The sequence below is a fragment of the Staurois parvus genome, unplaced genomic scaffold (genome assembly GCF_062004578.1).
Source record: "Staurois parvus isolate SC_StPar_1 unplaced genomic scaffold, SC_StPar_1.0 ptg000225l, whole genome shotgun sequence".
Lineage (NCBI taxonomy): Eukaryota > Metazoa > Chordata > Amphibia > Anura > Ranidae > Staurois > Staurois parvus.
Window position 1 is genome coordinate 2,814,946 of NW_028318021.1, and position 17,586 is coordinate 2,832,531.

Genomic DNA, 17,586 nt, shown 5'->3' on the forward strand with positions numbered 1-17,586 from the left:
ACAAACATTTTTTTAAAAACTTTTTTAAGGACATACAATGCTTTTATGGGGGGGGGGGGGGCAATATTCTAATAATTTCCCTATTCAGGTTGTTACTGGCTTTAAAATGTTAGAAAAAACTCATATTATTGAGTGTGTTTAAACAATGTAGTTGTTTTCTTTAAAACCGCAAATTAAAAAAATAGCCTGCATAGCTGGCTTTTATGTCCTGACATATCTGTGGTGGTGACAGCATGATCAGGAACCAAGCTTATTAGTTCCTGAATATTAGTGGGTTCCAGGGCTGTCAGTCACAGCCTGGCCTGACTGCTAGCAGCACTCACCTGTGCACACTGCTAGCTGTCACACATGGAATGCAGGCTACCATTTCCAGAGAATGAACCCCATATTGCAGATGCTTAGTTGGTGCAGCAAACCTAAAGATTGTTTTGTTTTCTATAAGGAACATTATCACAAAATTATGCATAAGCAGTACCCTTAAATGTACCTTTTTGTCTTGAATTCCTTCTGAAAAATAGCAGTGCACTTCCTGATATGAGGGTGCCTAGGCACTCCTGTGAGATAGGAGGGAGACCTTTATAGATAGAGATATGGATGGGTAGATATTGGGAGTGAGGCACATAGAGCAACAAAGAGATAGATACAGTTGTGTCCAAAATTATTCAACCCCCAATGCTGTAAAGGGGTTTAGGGACTATAGTGTACATTTGGAATTGTATTCAGAATCAAATCCTACAAGGACGTTGTAACTACCCAAATGCAACTAAAATGACATCAATTGTTTATGTAATACAGTAGTAAATGGTTCTTATGTGGTTTCTTCATTGCCACAATTATTCAACCCCTTAAAGACTACCACTCTGAAGAACAGAGGTTCATACAGGTGCTTTCCATCAGGTATTGAAAACACCTGTGGATGTCACCGAGCAGCAATCAAGCATAATAAGCACCAATTAGGCAGCTTTAAAATGACTGTGATACTCAGCTCCTTCTAGACATTTACTGGTGTGGTTACAAACATGGTGAAGGCAAGAGAATGGTCCAGGAAGACAAGAGAAGAGGTGATTTCTCTTCACAGGAAGGGCAATGGCTATAAGAAGATTGCAAAGATGTTAAACATACCAAGAGACACCTTAGGAAGCATCATTCGCAAATTCAAGGCAAAGGGCACTGTTGAAACGCTACCTGGTCGTGGCAGAAAGAAGATGCTGACTTCGACTGCTGTGCGCTACCTGAAGCGTAGAGTGGAGAGAAGTCCCCGTGTGACTGCTGAGGAACTGAGAAAAGATTTGTCAGATGTGGGTACAGAAGTTTCAGCCCAGACAATAAGACGCACACTGCGTAATGAAGGCCTCCGTGCCAGAACTCCCAGGCGTACCCCCTTGCTGTCTCCAAAGAATAAGAAGAGTCGACTGCAGTATGCCAAAAGCCATGTGGACAAACCACAAAAGTTGTGGGATAGTGTTCTGTGGACTGATGAAACAAAATTAGAACTGTTTGGGCCCATGGATCAACGCTATGTTTGGAGGAGGAAGAACAAGGCCTATGATGAAAAGAACACCTTGCCTACTGTGAAGCATGGTGGAGGGTCAATCATGCTTTGGGGCTGTTTTGCTTCTGCAGGTACAGGGAAGCTTCAGCGTGTGCAAGGTACCATGAATTCTCTTCAGTACCAGGAGATATTGGATGGAAACGTGATGCAGTCCGTCACACACCTGAGGCTTGGGAGACGTTGGACCTTTCAACAGGACAATGATCCCAAGCATACCTCCAAGTCCACTAGAGCATGGTTGCAGAGGAAAGGCTGGAACATTTTGGAGTGGCCATCGCAGTCACCAGACTTAAATCCGATTGAGAACCTCTGGTGGGACTTAAAGAAAGCAGTTGCAGTGCGCAAGCCTAAGAATGTGACTGAACTGGAGGCCTTTGCCCATGAAGAATGGGCGAAGATACCCGTAGATCGCTGCAAGACACTTGTGTCAAGCTATGCTTCACGTTTAAAAGCTGTTATAACTGTAAAAGGATGCTGTACTAAGTACTAAGATTGAATGTCACTTGGGGGTTGAATAAAACTGATAATGCTGTGAGCACAGAAAAGACATTTGTGGTTATTTCATTATAACTGTTATGTTATATTTGTCTGACCTACAAGTGCCTCTTTAATGTAAATGTAAGCAAGATGACTGAATGATCAAAAGCAATGTCAAACTGGCCAAAACACTCAATTTCAGTGGGGGTTGAATAATTTTGGACACAACTGTAGATAGATAGATAGATAGATAGATAGATAGATAGATAGATAGATAGATAGATAGATAGATAGAATGGGAGAGAGAGATGTGTAATGATGGTGTAGATGAAACACTTTGTGATTGAATGAGCCCATAGTAAGGACCTTTCTTGTTACCCATAGCAGCCAGTCACATTTTTCTTATTCTCATTCTGTTATATAGCAAGTAAGGGTCTTATAATGTTCATTGCCGACACGAGGTGGAGTTGTTAAGTTAGAAATCCTTTGCACTGACATATGTGACAGTCGTGTTGTATAAATTCCCAGCACGCCCTCAGCACCTAATGGTCATAATATAAACACTTCCTGACTGCATTTCTTCTGTCTATCTAGGAAATGACTATACCGTGGTGTCTGAAGAGGGCCGAACTGGTGTTTAAGTGTGTCAAAGGTAAGGCAGGTCCTGACTTTTTATGGCAACCCCCTCTTCGCACGTCTCTGGATCCCATTGTTCCAATGTACAATCAGTGCATGTGCTCCATGGGCTCCAAGCCGATTGAATATTCACGTTCTAACTTAGATGGGAAAAAAAACATTGGATAGTTTTCATAACCTGTTTGATAAAACTCACGTCTCTTGTCGACGGCGACATTCTGCCAGTATTCGCGGCTCCTCGAGCTTTCCTGCGCACGTCTTTGATAAATGTGCTGGGTCAAATGAGGCTGCCGTAATGTCTGTGCTTTGTTTGTTAAAGCTGAACCCTGGCCATGACTCCCCCAACTAATTGATATTTTGGTTGGGGAAAAAAAGAATCTAGAAACTGTTTTACTTACCTAAATTCATGGTCATGTGATGAGCCAAACCCCAAGTCTTCTCTGTTCCTCATAGTAGCAAAAGAGAGGCCATTGGGTGTCCATGTTGCTGCCTGGGTGACTTGGACACTTTGCATTGGCTTTACAGTGGTAATGTCCTTGTAGATTTAGAAACTTTGTAGGGCTTACATAAGTCTTCACATGATATTATTGTTAAAGCTACAATCACATTGCACAATCACATACAAACATGCACGTAAAATCTAGACAGACAGATAGACATCTGACTGAGAACAGTGGGTGGTGAGAAATAAGCCTGTTCTCTATACCAGTGGTCTCTAAACTGTGGCCCACAGGCCGGATGCGGCCCTATGCTTGCCTTTATCCAGCCCTTGGGCACCATTCCTGCCACTGATACGAGGCACTATTCCTCCAACTGACACTATGAGGCACCATGCCTTCGGCTGACACCAACATTGGGGCATAATTCCTCCCACTGTTCAATAGTGAGGCACTAATCCTTCCACTGAAACCAAGCATGGGGCATTTATCCCACTGACGTCAACGAATGGGTGCTATTCCTCCCACTGATACCAACAATGGGGCACTATTCTTCCCATTGACACCAATGATAAGGCAGCATTTTATTTTTTTTTGTTGTTGTTGTAGATGGGACCTACTTGGTTTCAAATACGGCCAATACAAAATATTTGCCAAGTAGTCAAAACTGCTTGAGTCTAAGTCAGAATTTCATATTTCTGTTTTGTAGGTTTCATGATGGAAATGGTTTCCTGGGATGGAGGGGTATCCAGGACAGTGCAATTTCTTGTACCACAGGTAATTTAAAATTGGTCTTGTACTGTGCATTGACGCTGAGGAACCCTGTTTAAATGAAAAAAAAAATAACCATGTATGGCCAGCTTTAGTCAATTGTCAACTCAGCAAGTGCCCTATTGGAAGATTTCCTTTCTTCATGTTCTGAGAACAACTCAGAATTTTGGATTTTCTCTCATCATTTGTCCTGACTACAGTGGTCACTAAAAGAGAAAGAGAGGCTAAATCTTCCCAGTAGGGACACTGACGGCACAAAAAAACTGATGGTTTCTAATCCTTCCCACTCCATCCAAAACTAAAAACAAAGCTTGCCAAACCTTCCAGGTTAGAAAAAATCCTGGTGAAAAGTCTCTGCAATATAAGTGGGACTTATGTCTCCAGGAGGCCATGTCTCCTATCTTCCCTCTGTTTATGCAGTGAAGCTTCCTTCAGACTCTGGCATTCAACACTTCCACTTGCATGCTGTGGTTCTGTTCTCTGACCTCTGCATCACTGCTTTGTCCTCTAGTAAAGTAGGAGTCAGTGTTGAAGTGCTAAGTGCCAAAGATTCTAATGCACTGGAACAGAGAAAGATTGGAGACACGGGCTGCCAGAGAGGCAAATATTAGAACTCTTCTTTGGCAAGGAATTTTCAGCAGTGTTTTTGTACTTTGAAAGGGATCCTTTAAGCCCCATTTTCCATAGAGGTTAGGTCCCGCATCCTGTGCAATTAAAGTCTATCTGAACATTCAGTTTAAATTATCTAAATGCATTTAAAATGGTTCTGAAGGCAAAAAGAATTTTGTTTTGTTTTTACCTTAATGCATTTGTTGCATCAAGGTAAAAAAAAAACCTTCATGTGTCTGTGTCTTCGTCCCACCCCTAAGCACTTACCTGAGCTAGAGCTCAATCAAGCACTGTAAATGTATTTAGCAACTCTTCTCCCTTCTCTCTCTTCTCACAGGAGACTGTTGTCAGTCAAATCCAGGGAGAAGGGAGCAGGAAATGGGTCAAGCCACACTGTGTGTGTCTATAGATGCACACAGCCTGGCTTGGGATTGAACCCACACATCTCCCCCATAGCAAGCAGCTTGCTATGGGGGCAGACTAAGAAGACAAGGAGCGAGGATTGCCGGTGGGGCACCCCAGAAGAGGAAGTTCGGGCCCTCTCTTTGCAATACCATTGCACAGAGCAGGTAAGTATGATATGGTTGTTATTTTAATTTAAAAAAACAGCTTTGCAATCACTTTAAGTTTCATGAAAACAAATAGTGTGCAATATCTTACAGTGAGTTTTCTTTTAAAAGCAGCCACAACCTGAATATAAAAGCCTGGCCCATGCCTGCATGCTGCAAAGAAGGACCCTTGCCTTCTTTGAGGAAGCCGTGGTAGAGGTATTCTATGTCCCCTGTAGACTTATAGTGTTGCAGAAAACTCGTGCTCCCCTAGCTCTTAAACTAAGTAAAATGGCAGCCACTTATTAGGGGGTTTTGTTACATATATTTGCAAATACATTGGAAGTTACACTGCTGCATGAAGGCACCTCTGCAAAGACTGGTTCCTTACTCCAGACTATCCAAGTGACATCAGAAGACACAGCTGTCAAACTTTTCTCCTACAATGATTTTTTAACTTTGGCCGTAATCCACATAGGTTTGGTTTTTAGCCTTTTAAACTTGTTGCCCATGGGAATATATTTTGCATTGTGTTCATATTTCTGTTGTGTTCATTGATGCCAATATTCCCTCCCAGTCTAAGTCTCGGAGAGCAGCTCTCAGCCTTGGAAAATTAGCTGTCTTAAAAGTGAGCATTTTTATTTTTCCCGTATGTACTTGCGGTTTACAGCTAACAATAAATGAAATCATGTTATGGTTACTGCTACCCGGATGTTCTTTTATATGGACATTCGTAATAAGCTATGCATGGTTTGAGATTACCAGGTCCAGCAGAGCATCATTCCTGGTTGGAGCCTCTATGAACCTTACCATAAAATTGTCCTGTAGTAGGTTTAAAAAATGTTGCCCTTTAACTGTTCCTGCAGTACCATTTCTCCAGTCAATTTCCAGGTAGTTAAAATCCCCCATTATTATCACTGTCCCAGCCCTTGCAGCCCTTTGGATCTGTGCAAGGAGCTGAGTCTCCACCTCCTCATTACCACTGAGAGGCTTATAACAAACTGCAGTGATTACCTTTGTAGTACGCACTCCCATGTGCAGTTCCACCCATAATGCTTCAGCCTCATCACACTCCCATTAACTAGGTGCTCTTTCACACTCTGAGATCACTTCTCACGTAGAGACAGACACCACCACCTTTCCTATTTACACTGTCTTTCCGAAAGAGAACGTAGCCAGGAATATTAATGGTCCAGTCATATGACGAATGAAGCCAAGATTCAGCAATACCAATTAAATCATAGTTCTTTTCATGTACCAAAGCTTCCAACTCACCTATTTTGCTTGGCAGACTTCTGGCATTGGTGTACAAACACTTTAAACCATTGACACCTTGTTCACACGTATTTTGCATATTTGTTATTTTCATACCAATGGTACCAATTCCACTGGTTGTTTGTAACATGGGAACCTTCTTATCTGCTATATCTCTCCCCCCATCTTTCCCCATTCCACCCACCAATAAGTACTGATCCCTATCTGATCTGTCTACCCCATTATAATCTAATTCTCCCTCCCCCCTCGATCCTAGTTTATATACTACTCCAGCCTTCCCATAAACCTTTCCCCCAGCACAGCAGACCCCCTTCCATTTAGGTGCAAACCATCTCTAGCATATAGGTTGCACCCCAATGAAAAGTCAGCCCTAATCCTTCCCTTTTACACTAGGTCTTTAGCCATGCATTGAGTTCTCTAATCTCCCCGTCTTTCCTGAGTTGCGCATGGCACAGGTATTATTTCAGAGAATATTACCTTGGGGGTCCTTCCCTTCAACTTGCAGCCTAGTTCTTTAAATTGATTCTTAAGGAGCCTCTACCTTTCATGTATTCTGTCATTGGTTCCAACATGGACCAAGACAGCTGGGTCATGCCCAGCCCTTCCCAGTAATTTTTCAATCCAGTCCTCCACATGCCAAACCCTGGCACCAGGGAGACAGCAAACCATTCGGTTGAGGTGATCCTGGCGACAAATTATTCTATCAGTCCTTCTGATTATAGAATCCCCTACTACCACCAGCTGTCTAGGCCTTCCTGCACTACCCTCACACCCTTCCTAGATGGTTTGCCCTCCCGGCTGTTAGGGATAGCAGGGACATCCAGGGCTGCCACCCCTGAGCTTGCCACCCCCATATCTTCACCCAACTTGGCAAACCTGTTTGGGTGCACAAACCCAGGGCCTGCTTTCCTTTTGGAGCCCCTACCACTCCCTCTCATTACAGTAACCCAGCTTTCTACCTGATAATCATGATTAGACCCTCCACGTGGAGCTTAGATACAGTTTCGTTCCGCTTTAAAAAACCTTACCTGTGCTATGGAAATAAGACCCTTTCCAAGTCTATAGAAAGTACCTGCACTGAGGCAGCATTGTACAAGACATCTATACTAAGGCCATAGATGCAGCAGGAGACTGCTGCTATGGGCAAGAAGCAAGTAGGCACCTGGGTGGGGAGTTTGGCTTCATTCATACTGGCAGTTAGTTACAAAAGATAAATGCAGAAGTCATCTGAGAAATATAAACAACTTTTATGCCTGCCAGATCACTTTTTCCTGCGTTTAGATGGTCCTGCTTTAAAGTAGGTCTAGATGCATTTACACTTGTTTAGTGTCTAATTGAATCCTGGATGCACAGCTTTCTATTTTATCTAATTGCAGCTAAACTGACCACGCCTAAATGCAGGTAGGTGCACAGTGTGACTGGCATCATTAAAAATGATTGCATGTAATTATATGTGCTTAGAAAAGTCCACTAATTGCATTTAAATGCAGGTTTGACCAGGTTTTGCCAGTGTGAATGTGGCATAGCAAAGGTGAGACTTTTGACTCACCTACATACATCTATACGTCTCTCCATTCCATCAGTCATCGTGTCCTTTTTACCATTAGAAACTGATGAATACCATGTGGTTTCTTTCTTTATATGCCAATATATGATATCATAAGATTCCATTAGATATCCTAATCCTTTTGCATTGCTTTGAGATAGACCATTTCTTGCCCCTCCTTCAGTCTTCCTCTTACATGGCACTTTATCTCTGGAATTTTAGAATTCTCTTTTTGTTCAGTGGCAAGAATAACCCACAACAAAGCTGAAACTAGATTCCCACACTTACCCCAACAATGCTCACGTTGTCTGTCTCTAGTGAATGGGTGAAATTCACCTGTATTCAGCCTTTGTATCTCCTGTTACCTGGCCATACACACAGCCCTCATTGTTGAGCTGGATCTTCCAGTAACCACACATCTGTGTGACAGATTTAACCGCATGTTGGGCTTATTGAGCTGACTGGGCATAGCAAGAGAGAACACTTTTGTTTTCAGTAGCTGAAGACATCTTTTTTTTTTTCTAATCAGTTTTTGATCCTGGCTTAGGTTGGACCATACTTGTAGCTCTATGCTGGATTCATTTGGTTTAGAAGAAAAAAAACCCTTGTGCATGGCTGCTTCTAATCATGAAGTTAAAAAAGGTGTCAAATCTGAGCTTCCACACATGGACCTCCTTTTCAGCAAGTCAGGCCATGGTAAGAAGCAGGTTCTGGCATCTTTTACACTTTGCATAACGTGACTGTTGTGTCACAAGACGGAGAGTGCAGAAGAACCTGGGTCTCCCTTCCTGAGAACATGCATGGATGACATGGTCTGAGTAAGGGACATTTTAATGATTATTGCTATGCAAGGCCTCTGTAAGGGCATAGCCATCCTCATAATATGTATCCTAAGCCAAAAACTAAAATGTTCACTTCCAGTACTAGAGTGACAATTCACACTCGGTCCACTGTATCTATGGAGAAGCATCATTGTCAGCCCAGGACACAAAGGGGTTTATTTACTAAAGCTGGAGAGTCCAAAATCAGACTCCCTTCTGCATAGAAACCAATCAGCTTCCAGGTTTCATTGCCAAAGCTTCATTGAACAAGCTGAGGTTAGAAGCTGATTGGTTTCTATGCAGAAGGGAGTCTGATTTTGGACTCTCCAGCTTTAGTAAATAAACCCCAAAGTGTTTTAACATAGGAGGTAGGTGTTCTGTAGTCGACAGAGACCTAGAAACAATGCTAACGTATAAGAGTGTAGCATAGAGCACAGGAAGCTATAGGCTCACTGGATTTCTGGCAGGATCAACGGGTATTTTTTTTTTTAAGATATAACCAAATGTGTTCGCTGTTCTATTTAACAGACAAAAATGGAGTAAATAAGAGAAGTCCGGTTTGTATACACTTTAAGCTGTTCACTTTGTAATGTATATCTAAAAGGTTTTGGATTTTTGGGTTCCTGTTAGCATTCCAGGTTAAGCACCATAATGTGTCACGTCTCAGCTGCTTTCTCAAAGGCGAGCAGAACCTTAAATACAATAAGTATTTGTTCGATCTCTGAAAAACAATTCAACTGTATGAGCTCCGGGCAGCTGGCTGGGGGTAGCTGCCTGACATTTATGTTCCCAAAGCGCTCATTAAATCACGAGCAGGCGACACTGTGACGAAGATGAAAAGGAAACTTCTCTCTCAGAATGTGGCTTTATTTCTTTGTCTGGTGAGATCATCTATATTAACAGGAAGTGTCATTCCGAGCAGCCTGAAACAATGACAAGTATTTACATGGCTGACCGTCTGCATTCACAGGCCAAAGGAGGAAAATATTAGGAGCCTGCAATAATTATTGTTAACCCTTCTCTTTAATAACAAGTCATCCGGATATTAAAGTAGTCAACATTACAACTGCTTGTTTTATGGCTTAGACAGAATATTTGAACTTGGAACTCAAGACAGAACATTTTTTTCTAGTTTTGGATAATAGGGAAGTATTAGAACCCCTGGCAGGTCTGTTGCAGGTGAAGAAGAAGCAAAAGTGCAACACCAATAGTTTGGAATCTAAAAGTTCATTTTATTTCACCTTAAAACACTTAAGATAACCCCAATGTGTTTTGTAGGTTATAGCATTATAGGTGTAACATACTTTTATGAGGAGCCTGAGATAAGGACTGAATCCCCTAGTGTTCAGTCCAGGTTCCCCTCGATAATGGAAGCGAGCGTAAAGAGACAATGACATGGCACAAGTGCCAATAGACGATGATCTCTTAATGTCACTGGAACTTGTGTGTGCCATCGTCAAGTATCTGGAAATCACAGAAATTGGGGGTCAACCATGAGAAGAGGATAGGACCATGTTGGTCAGCATTTTTGGATAGAGTAAGGAAGGGTCATAACCCGTCAGTTTATTTTTTGCAATCTTTGTCCCATTGGGGAGATTTACCTTCACTTTCTGTCCATAGCCAAAACAGGGATAATCCTGCACATTAAGGGAATCCCTTGGGGACTCCCAGATCACTAGAACTAGTATCCCCATTGGAAGATTTCCTTTCTATTACTTTTCTGGGGGCACAGACAGCAATAAAAACTGACAGGTGTTCTAATCCATCTCCACTCTCTCCAAAGGTAAAAAAAAATGTTTTGTCTTTAGGTATACTTTAAGGACAGGATGGGTCAACAATTTGCAAGCATTTAAGTACCAGAGTGACAGTTGGGTAATAACTTGAGGGTTAGGGACTGATGTAAATGTACAATAGATATGTAAAGCGCTGCCTAAATTGACGGCGCTATACAAGTACCTGAAATAAATAAATAATCCATGGCCAATACAGGAGCAGGTAAGCAGATAGAGGAGAACCACAGAAGAGTCAGAACAAGCTAGGTTGGAGTGCAGAATGTCACAGAAGTACAGCTGAAGATCTCCACACTGGTGATTTGCAGATCTCAGCTTTAAATATCCCACTTGGCACTACTATTCACAATGAAAGTGCATGCACATGTCGCAAAACATGAACTATGAGTAGCCGCTTACATTGGAATCCTGCTATGTGGGCTCCCTGGAAAGTAGGCATTAAGGGTGATAAAGGATAACCCCTGAAACATGTTGGATTGCATTTGTGGACATTTTAAGATAAATGATCTTTTTGGTCTCTTAAACCATTGGCGTAGAACTCATGCTTTTTCTACACTTCCGTGAAGGCACCTTTTGGTAGCTCTTGTATGCTTTCAGAGTTGCCTTGCCAGAGTCTATTGCTTTTGGATCCAGAACATCCTATGTGCATCTTTTAATATTTTTTTTCTGCTGTCTCTCTTCCTGTTAGGGAGGTTCACCTGCACTCCCTGTCCTCAGGACATAACAGGAAGTAAAAAGCCTACTTTTCCCCAGGACAGGTGTACCCATTGGGAGATTGTGAAATCCCTTGGTCCTGGTGACAATCATCAGCATAAAAAGTAAGAATTGATCTTTCAGACAGGGACACAGACAGAAATAAAAACCAGGCAGATTCTAAAGCTCCCCCAATTGAAACAAAACTAGAAAAAGATTCTTAGATCTTGAAGCATCCTGCTAAACACATGAATGATGTCACTTTATCTTCACAGAATATCTCGGAGGAAATGTTTTATCAGCTGAGCAATATGCTCCCACAGATCTTTCGTGTCTCCTCAACACTCACCTTAACCTCAAAACGCTGAAACAAACAAGACTGCATTTTGGATTGGCGGTGTTCTTTCCAACGTGACCCTTATTCTGGAATGCTGTCCTGATTCTCTGTTTACAAGTTCCAGCACACTGGCCACCTTATGGACATCAGAGGTTGTAGAATTACTGTCCCCAAGAAACTGGTATCTGCTAGTATTTGGCACAAAAAAAAATGAAAATGCCTTCCAAAAGCTCCCCAACCCTAATTCAAATCTTAGGTTTATCCTAGCACTGAAGCCTACCCTCACCTAAACTCTGAAACCCTTAACCAACCTCCTAAACTAATCAATAAAGCTGAAATTCAGGAATTCAACCACTTTGTAATATGTGCTGACATACTAGGACTTAATGGATGAGTTCACCTTTTCAAAAATAAATAAATGCACATCTTTTTGCAGGTAAAAAAAAAAGCGCTTTTATTATTTATTTATTATTGGGAGCATGTAAAGCATTGCATCCACGATCTGCTGATCCACAGACTGTGTGTGTAAGTTGTCTGCTTGGACCTCCTTGTATGAGCAGTCAGTTACACACTGACACGAAAAATCAATAAACTATCAGAGCGCTCAACAGCCCCGTGGTGAGAACTACAACCCGACTGCTGCAAGGACTGTCGGTAGTTGTAATCTCCCATTCACCAAATACTGTGAATGAGTGATGCGGCCAGGCGGACATGTCTTTTTTAATTGTGGCAGCAGACACGGGGAGAAGATCCCCGGTCTGCTGTCACAGTGGGGACTTGAGTGCGTGGAAGCAGCTGCAGTAGTAACATGTTAAATGTTACACCCTGAATACGGGTATAACATGTTAGAAAGGTGAACTTATCCTTTAAAGTGTTACTAAACCCACAACCGTAAAATCAGTCTGTATGTGCATTAAAGCATGCTTGTTATACTCATTGTGGAACCTAAGGGGTTAATCCACATTGTCTATAAAGACTGTTTGATCCTGTCTTCTCTGATCCGCCCCTTCTACTGTCCCCAATCCATCTCCTGATAGAACAGAGCCTTGTGGGCAAGCTGCACATGCTCAGTTTGGTGTGTATTGCTAGAGTGTTTTTTTCAGCACTGTCCAGACAGAGGGTCGGGTCCTGCGGCCTCATACGACAATTAGGGAAGAATGACAACTCCTCCTACAAGCTTTAATCCGTGCTCTCCTGAACACTGATAGAAGTCACAAGACTGCTCTAACTGCTAATGAAAAAGGTATTTAGCAGTTTATATTTTCTAAAATAATTGCATTTCCATGCTCTGTGTACTGTGGGAGACCAGATATAGTGTATGTGGGGTCCTGGGTTTAGTAGTACTTTAAGTCTAATGAGGTGCATGCCACCTGTGGACATATCTTTTTAATTCACATCTGACAGTTTTACAAAGCTCCAGGAGTATTAGTAGGTTTGGCGTGAGATTTGGTGATGTAATTTTTGTCCTGCTCACTGTTCTCTTTGCTGGAGGCTCTGACATGAGGAAGCAAAGCTCTTCATCTGTCAAGAAGGCTGCCTCCACATAGAGAGACAGCGCAGAACAAACCAAGGGAAGTCAGTAATGGGGAAAGATCCGTTGCAGGGAAACCACAGGCAGTACTGGTGAGTAGACCGTTGCCTTTTGCTTACCCTATTTTGGGCAGAGCTTCCAGTTCCTCTTTAACGTGTTACTAAACCCTCAACAGTAAAATCGGTCTGTATATACAATAAAGCATGCTTGTTATACTCACTGTGGAACCTAAGGGGTTAATCCTCAGCACTTTGTAAAAAGGCTGTTTGATCCTGTGTTCTCTGATCCTCTCTTTCCTCTACTTTTCCCAATCCATTTGCTGATAGTATGGAGCCCTAGGAGGCACTGTAGCAATACACAGCAAACTGAGCATGTACAGAGAGTTTTTTGGGATGGGGGGGATGCATGTGATCAGTACTGTCCAGACAGAGGGTCAGGGGCCATGCAGCCTTATAGTACAGTCAGAGGAGAATAAAAACCTTTCTACAAGCTTTAAACAAGCTTTAACCAGTGCTCTGCTGAACACTGACAGAAGTCACAAGACTGCTATAACTGCTGATTAGAAAAGGTATTTCGTGGTTCACATTTACTAAAATAATTGCATTTCTGTGTACTGTGGGAAATCAGATATAGTGAATGCAGGGTCCTGGGATTAGTAACACTTTAAAACTGAACCCAGCACTTATGCTTGACTCCTCTGAGAGCTCTGTTTTCTTCCCACCATCCAAACTAGTTGGTTAATCAGGTTCTGACCAAATAGGCATTAGACTATGGGAGAGATTTACTAAAACTGGAGCATGCAAAATCTGGTGCAGCTGTGCATAGAAATCAGCTTCCAGGATTTATTGTCAAAGCTTAATAGAACAAGCTGAAGTTAGAAGCCGAATGGGCACAGTGCACCAGATTCTGAATGCGCCAGTTTTTGTAATTCTCCCCCTTTGTATGTCTGTTTACTTACATGAGTGAGTTATGGACATTTCATTTCAAGCTCCTCTGTTGTACTGTCTAAAGCACTGTCTGGTATAGCGCAGCCACATAAATACAGGAAATATAAAACTCTGAACTTGCAAAATGTGAACATAAATATCTGCAAATATTGAGATTTCTTTTGATCATTGTCTGCATTTTGTGTTATGAAAAAGACTGTATAAAATACATGTATAAAGACTGAAATGGAATACCAGTATTGTATATCACTGCAAGGAAATTGTGCGGGACATAACTTTAATATTTTCTGTTGCAGTAAAGAACAATGTACACTATTCATTGATATGCAATATTAAAAATACTTAACTTGTAGACTGTTTTCCTAATTCTTTTGCTTTATCTTTATCCTAAATGATTAGGAGAGAGAGAGTGTACGGGCTTGAGTGGCCGAATGAGTGATTTTATCTTTAATCCCCGAGTTTCGGCCGGTTCACTAAAAATCAGAAAACATTTGGCCCGTGTGTACGCTAGCCTGTCCGACAGAAGCTGACTGAAGGGGCATGCTGGAAAATCAGCATCCAATCAGTGCCGGTAGCAAATGACTAGGAGCACTGACTGGTGTGTTCTGTCAGGGGAACAGTCCCCCTGTCAGACTGTCAGAACATACAGTGAAGGAAATAAGTATTTGATCCCCTGCTGATTTTGAATGTTTGCCCACTCACAAAGAAATGCTCAGTCTAAAAATCGAATGGTAGGTGTATTGTAACACTGAGAGACAGAATAGCAATAAACAATTCAAAAGAAATGCATGTCTAACAAATGATGCACTGATTTGCATGTTCATGAGGGAAATAAGTATTTGATCCCTTTCACAAAACATGACTTAGTACTTGGTGACAAATCCCTTGTTGGCAATCACAGAGATCAGACGTTTCTTGTAGTTGACCACCAGGCTTGCACACATCTCAGGAGGGATTTTGGCCCACTCCTCTTGGAAGATCCTCTCCAAGTCATTAAGGTTTGGTGGCTGAGGTTTGTCAACTCGAACTTTCAGCTCCCTCCACAGATTTTCAATCGGATTAAGGCCTGGAGACTGGCTAGGCCACTCCAGGACCTTAATGTGCTTCTTGAGCCACTCCTTTGTTGCCTTGGCCTTGTGTTTTGGGTCATTGTCATGCTGGAACACCCATCTTCAATGCCCTGGCTGAGGGAAGAAGGTTCTCACACAAGATTTGATGGTACATTGCCCCGTCCATTGTCCCTTTGCAGTTGTCCTGTCCCCTTAGCAGAAAAACATCCCCAAAGCAGAATGTTTCCACCACCATGTTTGACAGTTGAGATGGTGTTCTTGGGGTCATAGGTAGCATTCCTCCTCCTCCAAACATGGCGAGTTGACCGGACTGGACTCCACAGCCTGTGACCGGACAAAAAATGATACGAACACCCCCCTTTAAGCCCCCTCTCGTAGGCATGGACACATAAAAGTGATAACACTGCATTGTCACCTTGGTACACAAGCTTCTGAAGGAGACAACAGTGGCCACTTCAACAGATATTACTCAGGGTTGGTCCACTGTTGTCACACACATCAGGAAACTCAGTCTGACAAATGTCATGCAGCCATCGGAGTGCATGTAGACAGGAGATGGCTGCAAAGAGACTGCAGTAGATCAGCGCCACTCAGCTGTAACAACAGATATAAAAAAAGGTGAAAATAATTTTTTTTTAATGTTAATTGCTTGCGATACATGCACATCAATATCGATTCTCACTGTTCAACAGGTAAAAAGTTTTGGGCATAAAATTAGCTAATCTTAAATAATTTTGGGGTGCTGAAAATGAAAATGACCCTAAAAAATGTTGATTGGCTCTAGTTTCCATGATATATTCACCCATAATGACGTAAGCCATTCAAAATTATGATGCAACTTCAGCTGCATATTGCGCAATTGATACTGGTGACCAATAGAAAATTGCATGTATACTGAGATGATGCAATATTAGCCTTTAATTACATCACTTCACTGCATAAAAGCTGCAGTATCTGTAGCTGATTGTAGTTCAACAGCGTCTTTACATTTCGTTTTATGCTTATATAGGCTACTCAGTAATGCCTCGAACTTGTGTGAATAAAGCAGATAATTTCTGCTATATCTGCGGTGAAATAACTTTTATCTCACAAAAAAGGAGGATAACAGGAATGATTAAGAAAGCCTACAGCTTGTATTTTGGCTGCAAGATAGGAGACCAGGACAAGAGCTGGGCACCACATATATGCTGCAATTCTTGTGGGACGGCACTGGTTGAATGGAAAAAAGGCATCTATGCCTTTCGCTGTGCCAATGATTTGGAGAGAGCCAACAGATCATGTTAGTAATTGTTACTTTTGTATGGTGCCTCCAATTGTAAAAGGGCTAAATAAGAAGAAAAAGTTATCTGTGCACTATCCAAATATTCCATCGGCAATACGTCCAGTTCCTCATGGAGAGGGGCTACCAATTCCGAAAGCACCAGAATCCTTCGTGGTTGAGTCAAGTGAGGAAGAACCTGAAGCGTGTAGTCACGTGCAGTTGTAAGAGATAGCCCTTTCCTCGAATACAAGAGAAAAGCCAAGAGAAGCAAAACCGACACAAACTGAAGACAAAACTAGTGAGAATCCTAAGTATTAAAATGATTCAACTTAGCTTATGGCTATAATTTTTCTTGGTAATCCTATGCAATATATTATGCCATTTAGGCTTTGTTATGTAGTCAATATCACTTGCTTTATATTTGTGGAAAGACATCTATCTATATAATTATTGTGCATTATGTAGTCATTACGCCTATAGTAGAAAACTTTCCGTTTACAGAAAAACTAGAGCCAATTGACAAATTTCATTGTTATATTTGAACTCAGAATGTGAAATTCATTAAGAAATGGATCCTTTTGTTTCCAAAACTGGCAAAAAATAAAAATTTGTTGAACAGTGTATAAATGCACATTGTTATTCTTTCAAAAAAGTGATTAGGTGCCCGGTCATACCGATGCAATTTCAGGTGCGATTTGCGAAATGAAATTGCATCTAATGAATGTGAATACCAGTGTCTTTATACGTGCGATTTGCTGCAGCGCGATTTCTAAAGTAGTTCTTGCATTACTTTTTCTGCAGTTTTGTTGCGATTTCACATATTATAATGGAAATCGCACTTGCAAGAAGTTGTTGAACATCTTCACAAGTAGCAATAAAGTCATCAGAAATCGCACTGAAATTGCACACAAATCGCGCAGTTTTAAATCACATCAGTGTGATTGCTGACGAAGGCCTTTTCTCCAACAGTGGTTGTGTATTTCGAATCTTCTATGTAAATATATATAAATTACAACACAGCAGCCAAAGTTTTATGAGATGATCAGAGAACAATAGAAAGATTTATGACATAAAATAAATAGCAATGGTTTTTCCCTTCTACTCTCTATCTCCACAATCCTATTTTTGCCCTTTGTAGAAGATGTAATTAGGGAAGGGAAATTGATATTTTCATGAATTGACTGGACCTTTCGGTTGTGTAACATGTGAGTAAATAGGAATTATGGGATGCTAAAATGGTCCCTTAAACCAGAGGCGTTTATATCCGCCTGTGATATATAGCTTT

At 41.6% G+C, this 17,586-nt stretch overlaps 1 protein-coding gene across 2 annotated transcripts in view; it reads left to right on the plus strand.

Annotated features, from left to right (window-relative positions):
* The window catches only part of FERRY3 (FERRY endosomal RAB5 effector complex subunit 3), a 69,386-nt gene extending 55,064 nt beyond the window's left edge, over positions 1-14,322 (plus strand). Inside the window, exons 12-15 of one of the 2 annotated variants that reach the window (XM_089679479.1) lie at positions 2,624-2,681; positions 3,812-3,879; positions 7,682-7,706; positions 11,431-14,322. In XM_089679479.1, coding sequence (XP_089535605.1) covers positions 2,624-2,681; positions 3,812-3,879; positions 7,682-7,690 — 135 coding nt within the window. In that variant the 3' untranslated portion in view covers positions 7,691-7,706; positions 11,431-14,322. The remainder of the gene's footprint in view (positions 1-2,623; positions 2,682-3,811; positions 3,880-7,681; positions 7,707-11,430) is intronic. The other variant, XM_089679478.1, reaches the window with a different exon arrangement.
* Positions 14,323-17,586: the final 3,264 nt, after the last annotated feature.